The 12,315-nt window shown below is 34.2% G+C and overlaps 1 protein-coding gene across 2 annotated transcripts in view; it reads left to right on the top strand.

Annotated features, from left to right (window-relative positions):
- dock (SH2/SH3 adaptor protein dock) overlaps window positions 1-12,315 on the top strand; it is a 190,154-nt gene that overhangs the window by 104,191 nt on the left and 73,648 nt on the right. For both annotated transcript variants that reach the window (XM_090382192.1, XM_090382189.1), the window contains exon 2: window positions 9,430-10,505. In XM_090382192.1, the coding sequence (XP_090238318.1) occupies window positions 9,430-10,505 (1,076 nt within the window). The remainder of the gene's footprint in view (window positions 1-9,429; window positions 10,506-12,315) is intronic.

Genomic DNA, 12,315 nt, shown 5'->3' with positions numbered 1-12,315 from the left:
AGTGGAGTTGTGGGTAACCACAAGTGCCACTTGACTTTCAACACAGTGGCCACTGTGTACATAGTGAGGGTTGATCCAGAAGATAATTATGAATGTTTTCCACACTAAATTACATCATAACTGAATCAGAGCAGTTAATCTCCACATGACAGTTCAAGAATCTGGTCTAACTAAATTCAAGGTATTCCGTCCATCATTGTGGCATAATGATAACTTTGTTTTAACGCTACTTAACATGTTGAGTGTGTATTGACACATATGAATGAAGGGGTTTATAATCCACTTGGTTGAAAAACTGCTCAAAGAAAAACTGATGAAAAACCACCTGACTTAAAGAACCTTTTTCTTCTGATCTGATAGAAGAAAAACCAGATATTTTTGTCAAACAACTTTCCCCAGCGGCTGACTAATTCAGTCATAGAAGAAAGCCCAAAAATGTCTCTGTTCTTCCCATTCCATCTCTTAACTCATATATAATTTTTGAATTCCTTTCATAAAGGTCATAGGTTATGCTGGCAGAGAAAGTTTTAAATGGCAAGGATGGAATGAACTTGTGTACCTTAATCTTTCACTAGTCATGCCAAAACACAGTTGCATATGGATAATTTTTACACTTGAACACTTTTTATGAGCATAATTAAAATAAAAAATGAAAAAATAAAATTACGGTACTTGTACTTTTTTTGACAAATGAGTCGCTCACAGACAAGTTAAACTTTGATCACAAGTGAATAAGATTTTAAATGACCTTGTGGCATTAGGAAGGGTTTTTTTAACGTGTTTGCTTGTGTGACTGACCAGTAGTCAGTAAAATAGACACCTTACATTAATGGAATTTTGGTGTAACTTCATTTATAAGGTCTCGGAGATTAATAATTTTGTATATTATGTGGTCATTAATTTGACATCTTCAAAGTCAAATAAAAGTTTATAAATAATGGAATGATGTGAAATCTCCAAAGCTGCAGGACAGTTAGCTGCAACTGAAGCAACTTGTTGATCAAGTTTCTTTTTCAGGATAGAACTAATTGAACCCCAATACAAAGAATTGCAAGTGGTGCAAGAAATACTATAAATGTACATATATATTTCTGTTATGTGTTTCTAAAGAGAACTAGCAGGTCTGTGAAATGATTGAGACCTGAATACGGCCATTAATTTATATGGGTTACACCACTGTCTTGTATTCTGTATTTTTAAATAATTGTATGAGATGAAAATTCTTGTAACAAATGCAAATAAAATTATTATTATTATTATTTTTTTTTTTTTTTTGTCTTTTCCCTGTAGCCTGTCTGATTGGTTAACAGTAGAACTTAATCTAGCCTGTTCTTTTATGGATAAAATTGACTTCTTGTGGTACTAAAAGATTACATAAATCTTTCTGTCGAAATGTTGACTTCGTTTTCTAAATCAAGTTTGTTACTGTGATATTTGTGTGTATTCAAAAATTGAATTGGCTAAATACTACTGTTCATTTGTGGGAAAATGGATGGTATATGGATAATATTATAGTGAAGAAACATGACTGTATTGGTACGATTAAGGTATATTTTTAACTGGCTTAAACATTCTGCTCTAGTAAGTATAAGATTAAGAAAGTTTATAGCATTATTTGATTCTTCCTCTATGGTAAATTTCAACCTAGCTTACCTTATTAAATACTTCCATAATATCCGTTATTGTTTGTGTATCTGTTATGTGCATCAAGATATCTGATGTAATATGTGACTTACAGGATGAAAAGCTGTAATTATGTTTATTTGATCTTGGATAAATATAACTCCAACAAGAGACCACTTAAATTAAGACCCACAGGCAATTCATAAATCTTCCTCTGTACGTTATTTTCAAGGGCTATATAATTTGCTTCAACTAAAAGTTTAATTCAAATACAATCTTATCTGGGAATCCTGTTTTTGTTTTAGTTTGATTGTTAGAAAGTAAGTCCCATAATTTGTACAGTATGTATAGTACATGGATTCTGTATATAATGAGGCAACATCTAGTGACAGTAAGCAGTTGGTGTAGACAAACTCCTATTTCTAAAATTATTAAACAAATGTTCTGTGTTTTTAATTGCAAAATATGCTCTATCCTGATAGGATTTAATAATATGGTATACAGGCTGGCCTCGATTAACACGATTAATTCATCCCGCAAGCGCATTGTGCAAAACAGAAACACGTTAATTGAATATAATAATCAATAGGAAAAATTATAATTGGTCCTTCACCTTCTGGAATGTCCATAAAGAATTTTAAAAATACCTTTAAATAACTTTTTAACTGTATACAATGTAAAAGATAATGAAAATAATTATGGAATTAAATGTTTATTGCATAAAACAGCGGTTCCCAAACTGTGTGCCGCGGAATATTTCAAATTTTCGAGGGATACACAGCGATACTCGACATCTGTCGGACACCGTGTGAACTATTAGCTCGAGGTAGTTCACAATTTCAACATTTCTTATTAAGTTGTTTGGACCTAACTACTTAATAAACAGAACTGTTAGGTATTTCTTTTGGTCTAGGTGCGCCGTGAAATAATTACTGAGACATCAAGGGTGTCGTGAACCGAGATAGTTTGGGAACCTCTGACATAAAATGCACAATGAAGAAATGACTGTTGCGGAAATATTTGAACAGTGTTGACTTTCTCTTTTCATCAATCAATTTCTGATAGCCGACAACAATCTTCCCTGGGCCCTGGTGAGATAAATATTGCACAGAACCTCAAACTTTTTGTTTGAGATTCTCTGTGATACGAAAGATTTCATCTAGTTCTTTTACCGTTATCTCCTTTGCAGTAACATTTTCATCTGGCTCATTTAAAAATTTGAATTTTTAAATACAAGTCTGTATTGACTTTATTAGCTGAAGACAAACAAGTAATAAATCTTCTTCTGATGGTTGATGGAACACACTGAGGCAGGCAGCAGGCAAATGTTTGTTTATTGCCCATCCGATGCGCAGTAAGCTTAACACACGATTCAAATTTTTTTCAACTATCGCATAAAAAAACGATCGTGTTAACTGGAAATTTACATTGTGTAAAGTGAAAAGTGGTATAATTTTTTTCAATTAGCGGTAACTAAAAAATGCATTAATCGAACTCGCGTTATGCGAGGCCTGGCTGTATATGATATTCTAAGGAAGATGTGGAGCAGTTCCTATATGAGCCAGGTTGCATGGTTTACCTTCTTTATACAGTTTAATTTGACTAAATAAGGCAGGGATATTATATGTTCTAGCTTTTAATTCTTTTATCAAAGCCATTGAAATATAGGACTTTTTTTGATAGAGTATTAGTTTTTCATTATACAGGTTGACCATCACTAATCTGGCCACCGGTAATCCGGTTCAACCGCTAATTCGGACATAATTTCCGTGAACGTAATTTCAAATATCCCCGGTCGGTGCACCGACCTGCCATTACTGTTTTGGTGGCGTTGGTTGCAGCATCAGCTGTCGGCACGAACTCATAAACACTGGCAAGCTATTCCTACTTGTTTTTGTGCATTTATTATTATAATCTGCTCACATTTAATCCCAGCCATGGTTTCAGTGCATAAAGGAAGTGCTTTTCGTGGTGTAAAGCGCAAACACTGTACATTATCCAAAACAGGTAAAGTTGAACTTCTCAAAAAACTCGACAGCGGTGTGTCTTTGAGAAGTTTAAGTCTGCTTAGTTGTAAATTCCAGAAATTTATCTCAGCTCCTCTTATTTTAGTAATTTTCTTTTAGCCATTCCTTTTTAGGTTTTTTTTTTTACAACATACTTGTGCAAACTTGCGGGAAAATACAATATGGCGGATAATACAGTGCGCTAACGAACTTGTTTTCACAAATAATAGTGACAAATGTATTGCGGCGTTTGAGAATTTATTTTATTGCAGCGCTTGCCGTGCGTGCAATAAACTAGTCACAAATGACCTTCATATGTATCCGTAATAACAACAAACAACAATGTTGCCAACATGGCCTCTCAAGAAATAAAGTAACCTACTGGGCCATGTCGTCCACATATATACAACACAAAAAAATTACTTTTTTTGATATTTTAAACGAAGAAAAACGACAACACTGACATTACAATATTTATTTTAGAATTACTAATCAAATTATTTGCTAAATATTTTTTGGCTCCTGGGGAATTTTTTTCTTAAACTAGCTTGTTTAAGAAAAAAAAAAAAATCCTACTTTTAATTAACACGTTAAACAACGTATTAATTACTTTTAATTAACACGTTAAACAACGTATTAATTACTTTTAATTAACACGTTAAACAACGTGTTAATTAAAAGTAGGATGAAGTGGTTAGCTGTTGGGTAAACTGTATGTGCTAATATAACCACCGGTGATCCGGCAAACTCACTAATCCGGCACTCCGCAGGTCCCAAGGCTGCCAGATTAGTGATGGTCGACCTGTATCTGTTAACGATGTTGCAGAAAATTGAGACCAAAGTTTCAGAGTAAGTTGAAGTGTCTAAGATAATATTATACAGCTTAATAAATAAAATATTCAGTTTTATTTAAAACTACAACCATATCACCAGTGGTGAGCTGTGAATATTTTAACAATGGGCTTGCAGTTTTTCCGACTTTCTACCCAGTAAATTTGATTGGTCATGGAAGTGACATCATCCGTGCATTCCACCAGAGGCACTTCCCCCGCTCGCACTACTAGTAGTGTGATTAGAGTGCGTGATGCATTTTTCATGACTGGTATGATATGTCAAGTCAGGGGGATGGAGAGATTGGGCGTTACCCCCTTAACCATGCTTTTAGTGAATGTGGAAAATGTTCTTAGGTCTAACTAAAAAAAAAAAAAAAAAATTTAAAAACCTGGTCGTCGTGCCTTCCCTTAGGATGATAACTGGATACAAGTGTCTGGAGTTCTAACTTTTTACAATTCTTGAATAGTATGACATCACAATTGTACTTCCTGAAGTTACTACTGAAGTAAGTTTGATTGCAACAATACAAGTATTTATCATATGACTGCAACAATACAGATATTTGTCAACAATTTCTTTTTTTCGTCTTGCATTTTCATTCCATTGTTAGGTGCCCTTAACAGCTGTGTATGTCGCTTCAACTACAAAGATCAGTACTTCAGTTGACACTGTTTTCCAGAGATATTTAGATACGTTGCAATCGCAGGTATACATCTCTTACTTTAGTTACCATAAATCCATTGCATCTTGTCTTCCAGAAATTAGTAAATTTGTGAATGATCAATAAAATGTTTAGAATAAAAAAGCTCTTCGTAATCAATATATACAAATCAAAATACCTAAAAGAAATGCAAAGGATGTTTCACATAAACCATCTACCGCACATGCTCGACATACGCGCAACTTTTTTATTCAACTTTTTTTTAACAATTAGGAAATATAATGGACATTTTTTTTCATGATAAAATTTTAATATTGCGAATAAAGAATAACATGAAATATTTTCCATATCACAAAACATTCCACAATATAAAAACAAATATCACACGAAAAACAAACTTTCTAGAAAAAGTACACAAAAATCACAGATTACACGAAAAAAAATTATTACACAAATATTCAAGAAAAATTTATTCTAAAAATTACCATATACAAATTTACTTCTTTATTAATATTTGTTGTCGATCTTCTGCTTTGCTCAAAAGCTCAGTGATGATTACAGAGGAATGATTTGACGCAACGATCCGGATCAAACTGAAGCAATGGTTTTCCATTTAGATGTATGGTCATCATAATCTGCAATTTGATTGTCAACATTATCCATTCATTTATTCATTCACTCACTCAATATTATTCATTACGCTGAAAGCTCGCTCAGCCCCAGCAGTGCTAATCGCAATGGTTTCAAAGATATTTCTGGCTTTCTTAATTGAAAAGGGAATTTCACCCTATTTTGTAGATAAACTGTTGTTGACAAAATCTCTAAAATCATTAATTTTTATTTCATATTTTATCAGAAAACAAATTTCTTATTCGGTTTTCACCGTCCACCATCTTGCCACCAAGACGAAAGTTCTTTCATATTCCACGATTTTCGGTAGCATATGTTTAAAATTTCTTTCAATGGTATGATTATTTTCTTTATTTAATTTAAAATCGCTCTGTTGCATTAATAACTTAGCCTTTAAGGATAAATCAATGCATTTAATAACTTGTCATGATGTAATTTTTTAAACGTGTTCTTACTTTCAAATTTGATTCCTTCAAATTCTTTCTATTTCAACGTGCTCTCAATTTTAGCTTCATAATTCCTTCAGAATTTTTCAAATTAGCAATAGCATTGATAGTTCGAATAATTAATTTATCTGCTTTTACCATAGTGATTCTCTAAAGCTTCTGAAACGTAAGAGAGCTCCTGCAGGATATCGATCGTTAGTGCTAAATTGTTACGAAATTTCAGATTAAAAGTCGATTTAATAATCCAGAATATTTAACTTCTGATTTAAAATGTTTGCACAAAGCGGGATAATTTCTCCAACCCGCAATTGCCTTCTGCAAGCTACATCATGGCCCAAGCACACGACCAATCTTTATTGTTTCCACATCACATCAAGTTCTTTAGCAATCATCCTTAATTCGTGATGGTTTTTTGGAGATTGGTAATATGCATACAGTTTTTTTTTTTTTTTTAAATTATTGCCTGTATGCCATTAAAGTTTAGAACATTTTCTACGCGGTGAAAGCCTCGACGAAGTTTCAAAATCTGCCAAAATTTCATCTTCATAAAGTTTATATAATAGTATTCTATTATATTTATATCTATACTATTATATCTATATAATAGTACAACTATTATATACTATTTATATAATAGTTGCCTCAGTCCCCCCCCATACATTATCATTATTACTAGTCATGTAGTGCAAGGAAGCCTTAAGGCTTATGCTGCACCAGCTAAAAAAAAAATTCCAAGTTACCCTGAGAGAGAGAGAGAGAGAGAGAGAGAGAGAGAGAGAGAATCAGAAGTAGAAGGGAATCACCAAGAAAAAGAAGAATGATGATATCCAGCTCAGGACCCTGGGTGTGCCAAGCCCATACTCACCAGATGTCAGCCCCTGGGGTTAGTACGTTTCTACTGTCATTAGTTCTTTGAATACTGTGCAAAATGTCGGAATCACTTGGATATTCAGCTACTGTGACCATGTAAACATAGATGGAAAAATTTACTGGAAGGGATGGATCACTCAATTCTCTGAAAAACATATGTCCGTTTGTCGAGGTAAAGGGGAACCAAAACACAGGTTGACCAGGGCTATGATCCGTGTCGGGAATCTTCTTAAGCCTCTGACTGGCTATGGAAAGCATATTGACTAGCATGACTTCTCGATATGTGACTGCATAGGTTTTACGGACACCACTAACATTGTGAAATGGTAATCCTTTCACCCTTAATTCGCACTTTCTAATTACCTAAAGGCTAGAGGTGAAAACAACGCATACAAAGTTGTCTCTCCTAATCCGTTCGTTACATGGAAATTTTCTTCATTCAGCGGGAATCATTTTAAATGTAATTACCAAGAGGAATTCAAAAAAAATTTGCTATAAAGAAGTTGGTTAAACAGAGGTCCGACTGTAATTAAATCAAAAATTAAGAAATTTTAAAATACATAACTGATTGATTGCACCATTAAAATGCTGGGGATGGGGCCCCGCTCTCGCTCCACTGTAGTTTTGGCTGTGGATACTCAATAATTGCATTCAGGATTTCATTAGTAAAATAAATGATCGTTTCAACAATGGGCTCTCGCCAGCCCACTATAGCTCACCGCTACATATCACCTTTGTCGGCATCGTGTTTATTGATAGCTATACTCTTAAAAAGGGAGGTAAATGATTGACATTCTTAAGCCTGTAAAACTATAGGAATGACTGTTTGTCTTATTTATAACCTTATTTATCTTGGATAAATATAACTTCAAATAATTCTAATTATGTTTTTATTGGATAATTATGTCTTTATTAGTTGCATTTGTTATTTGGTGCAAGGAAACTCAACATAAATTAATGTTTGTTTTTTGAGGAGGAAATTACGGGAAGGTGTGGGTAAACTGACATTTAATTCATTTTGTAACACTAACACAATTTTTTGCTCTTTCTGAGACACTTTGGAGTAAATATAGGAGACAAATTTGAGAATATGCAAATGGTATAATAAACTATCATTACCATTAGTCCTCGAACAATCCTCCCCCATTACCTGCATTAGTCTATAAAGTTTGTTTGCATGGCATTTTCTTATAGCACATGCTTACACTTAAATTCTAAACTTGGTGGATTGTTTTAACAAAACCCAGTTGGTGTTAGGTAGGAATCTTTGTCTAAGTTTTTTAACCTCTGTAAGAAACATCTCTTTCATATTGAATGTGTTTCAGTGGTCATCTGATAACACATCTGGAAGTATTTAGTACCAACTGTTTGATCTGGAACTCCACCATTAATATTAAAACTTTGGGATAATTTCTTATTCAGACAGATTTTTAGAAAAGAATATGCTCTTTCTGAGAAAAATACTTGAGTGTTATTTACGTAGCTATTAATTAGATTACTTAAGAAATGTCTCACTCTATTACCAAATAAAGAGGCTACCAATCCCCCCCACCCCTTTATTAAATATTAGAATGTGTATACATTGTGTATGGGCCCTGAGGAGTATGTATGTTTATATATGTTTCACAAGGTTGTTTCAAAGCACATTATAAATATTCCAGTAAATGCTGGCATTTCTTATCTGTGTTTTTAATTAATTGTGAACAGAGTTTACAATGCATGGCAGTACAAAAATGCATATTAAAACCGTAGGAGGAGATTGCACCTGTCAGCCAGCCATTGTTCACTTTGGCTTACAAAAGCTGGGATTCTTTGGGATTCATATCCACAAATTGATGAAATTGAATTAAGTAATACCTAAATAGATATAGGGGACAGTGTTATATCAAAAAAGAAGTAACAAAGTTTTCTGTGAATTTTTTACAATTTTTTGAATTCTATTGTGAATTTTTTTTTATTTTTAAATTCTGATTTGAAATAATTTTATTCTGATATTGGGCAGCCAAGCCAAAATAACAACAAATTAATTTTCAAATGCATTTAAATATTAATTTGTTGTAAACATTAAAACAAATATTAGTTTGTTTTTATTTTTACAAATTTTCAAAATTCTGAAAATTTTAGGAAAGCTCTCTCTCTCTTCAGAGTCCACACAGTGCTTTTAAACTCAGTTGTTAAAAACTTTTCTTGTGGGTTAACATAGTGATTTTAGAGTGGTATAACTGAAAATGTTGTTATATTTGATTTAGAAATTTATTTTTTTCTGTCATTAATTGTTTCAACACAGTAATTTAGTAATCTAATACATCAGCTATCAAAAATATGTTTTAATTTTTTTCTTTTCTTTCTCCCTTTATAGGAAAGAGTGGTGAGGAAGTTTGCGTAGTTGCCAAATATGATTATACTGCTCAAGGGAGCCAAGAGCTTGATATTCGTAAAAATGAGAGGTTAGTACTTCTTGATGATAGCAAACACTGGTGGAAAGTTCAGAATTCAAAAAGCCAATCCGGGTTTGTTCCTTCTAATTATGTAAAACGTGAAAAACCTTCGATTTTTGATAGCATTCGTAGAAGAGTGAAAAAGAAGAGTGAAGCTAAAATGTCTCCTACTGCATCTCCAGTTACAACTAAAGAAGTTGATATTAATGTGAATTCACCTAATAATACATCTACAAAAAATCAGACTTATTCTAGTTCTTCGGCTGTAGTAAAATATAATTATGATGCTCAACAGTCAGATGAGGTTTCACTTATTAAAGGAACTCGTGTTTTAGTTATGGAAAAATCAAGTGATGGTTGGTGGAAAGGAGAATATAGTGGATCTGTAGGTTGGTTTCCTTCTAACTATGTTCAAGAAGAAATAGATGATGTGAATGAGGGAAGCCACAATTATACACCAGCTGGCTCTGCTAGTAATACCTTACAGAGTAGTCATTGCTTAGACGTTGTGGTAGCATTGTACTCTTTTACATCACAGAATGAAGAAGAGCTTAGTTTTCAAAAAGGAGAGAATTTAGAAGTAATTGACAGACCTGCAAATGATCCAGACTGGTGGAAAGCTCGAAATCAGATGGGAGAAGTAGGTCTCGTACCGAAAAACTATGTACAGATAATTCCGCAAGGAACAAGTATAGGACCATTGGGTGGCTCAGATTCATTGCCTAGTAAAGTTTTTCCAATCTCTAGTAGTGCAGATGGACTAGGATCTGATTTAACAGGGACACAGAAAGAGCTTGCGAGCTTATCACTAGGAGCTAGTGGTGGCTCTCCATTAGTGCATTCTAAAAATAAGAGCAGCCAGAATACTAATATTATTAGGCCTGACTTAAGTGATAAACCTTGGTACTATGGTAATATTACTCGTAGTCAGTGTGATCAGATGCTCAATGAATATGCAGAAGATGGTGACTTTGTAGTCAGAGATAGTGAAACAAATGTAAGTGCTGATTATCGTTATTTGATTTCTTAGCATTATATATTAAGGGTTCACTACTTTTCCTCTCTACGTAAAGAATAGAAATTATTTAACTATATTATTTTCATTTTTGGAAAATTGTGATATTTTCATTAAAGCAAAAATAACTTTCGGTTATAAATAGTGGATATCTTATGCACTTAGTATTACTTATTATACATGAAGTTTTTTGATGATACCCAGAATGATGATAGCTTTGTTGCTCACTAACTCTTGATGATGGTGTGTCAAATAGCACAATGAGACATGGCAAACTACAATGAATGCAACTTAATCATTTAATGAAATGCCATTTTGCTTGTTTGGTGAGCACATCGCCTGCTTTACTTGTAAATTATAATCAAAATTTTTAATGCCCAAAATCACAAAGTTAAAGATGTAGCAGTAAGAAGGCCACAACATGTTTGCATGCATTTGTATCCTTTTTGGTGCATCACATTTTCATATTTGCAGCATGCATAATTGTGGTATGTGATATTTGTAGCTTCTGATGATATTGCTTGGAAAATAATCTTGCAGTTTCTCTAGCATTTCAGCTGCACTAAACACCAAGAAGTTGTACATATAATAAATTTTGTTCCACTCTTCATTCAGTGCATATAACTTGGCTAACAATATGATATGTAAATTTCATGCTTCTGCTTTGCACCAGTGCATATTCTGAATTTTCCTGCATCTGACCCTTAAACTGGTGCAGAAATAGTAGTAGTAGTAGTAGTGGCATGTGATGCAAGAAAGCAAATGTATGAGCTTATGCAGCATCAGCCAAAAAAAATCACACCATTCCCTCCAAATGCCTGTCCAGTTCCTCCTTAAATTTATTCAACCTATCAACTTCCACAACGACAGATGGAAGTTTGTTCCAGCAATTAACCACCCGCTGGCTAAAGGAAAATTTCCGCACATCTATTCTACATCTGTCTTTTCTTAATTTGAATTTATGCCCCCTTAGATTCGTAATCTGAACAAGTGGAAGGATCCCATCAGAATTCAGCGTGCTCAACCCATTCAAGGCCTCAATCAGATCACCACGCAGGTGCCTAGTCTCCAGCCACTGCAATTTGCAGAACTTAAGCCTCTCTTGGTAAGAGGACCCCTTCATTCCCCTCACCAATCTAGTTGCCCTTCTCTGTACACGCTCAAGCAAATCTACATCCTTCCTAAAATGAGGCCTCCAGACCTGTACGCAGTACTCAAGCCGTGGCCTGACCATTGCCTTATACAAAGGGATAATCACCTCCTTTTCCCTGCTAGCAAAATTCCTATATATCATTGACAAAACCCCATGACCTGCCCTGGCAGCCTGTCTGCATTGCTCAGAAAACTTCATATCTGCCTGCACAATTACTCCTAGGTCTTTTTCATTTTCTACCACCTTAAGTGTAGTACCACACAGTTGGTACGTTTCTCTGGGGTTACTTCTACCCATATGTAGTACTTTGCATTTGTCAAGGTTAAACTTCAGTTGCCACTTCTTAGCCCATCTGCCCAAATTATCTAGATCCTGTTGCAGTAGAGTAGCACACTGCCATTACTGTCATTAACAACCCTGCCAACCTTTGTATCATCTGCAAACTTCGACATTAAGCCTGATATACCTTCATCAATATCATTGATAAATATACAAAACAACAGTGGACCTAACACCGAACCCTGTGGGACTCCACTAATAACATTAGTCCAAGAAGAGCAGCACCCATTGATTACCACCCTCTGTCTTCTAGCACTTAACCATCCTTTTATCCATTGTAGCAACTTACCCTTAGTACCA

The sequence above is a fragment of the Mastigoproctus giganteus genome, chromosome 1 (genome assembly GCF_048544385.1).
Source record: "Mastigoproctus giganteus isolate SK-2022 chromosome 1, ASM4854438v1, whole genome shotgun sequence".
In the NCBI taxonomy this organism is placed as follows: Eukaryota; Metazoa; Arthropoda; class Arachnida; order Uropygi; family Thelyphonidae; genus Mastigoproctus; species Mastigoproctus giganteus.
The sequence above is the reverse complement of the archived record's forward strand: the minus strand, read 5'-3'. Positions and strand labels throughout refer to the sequence as shown.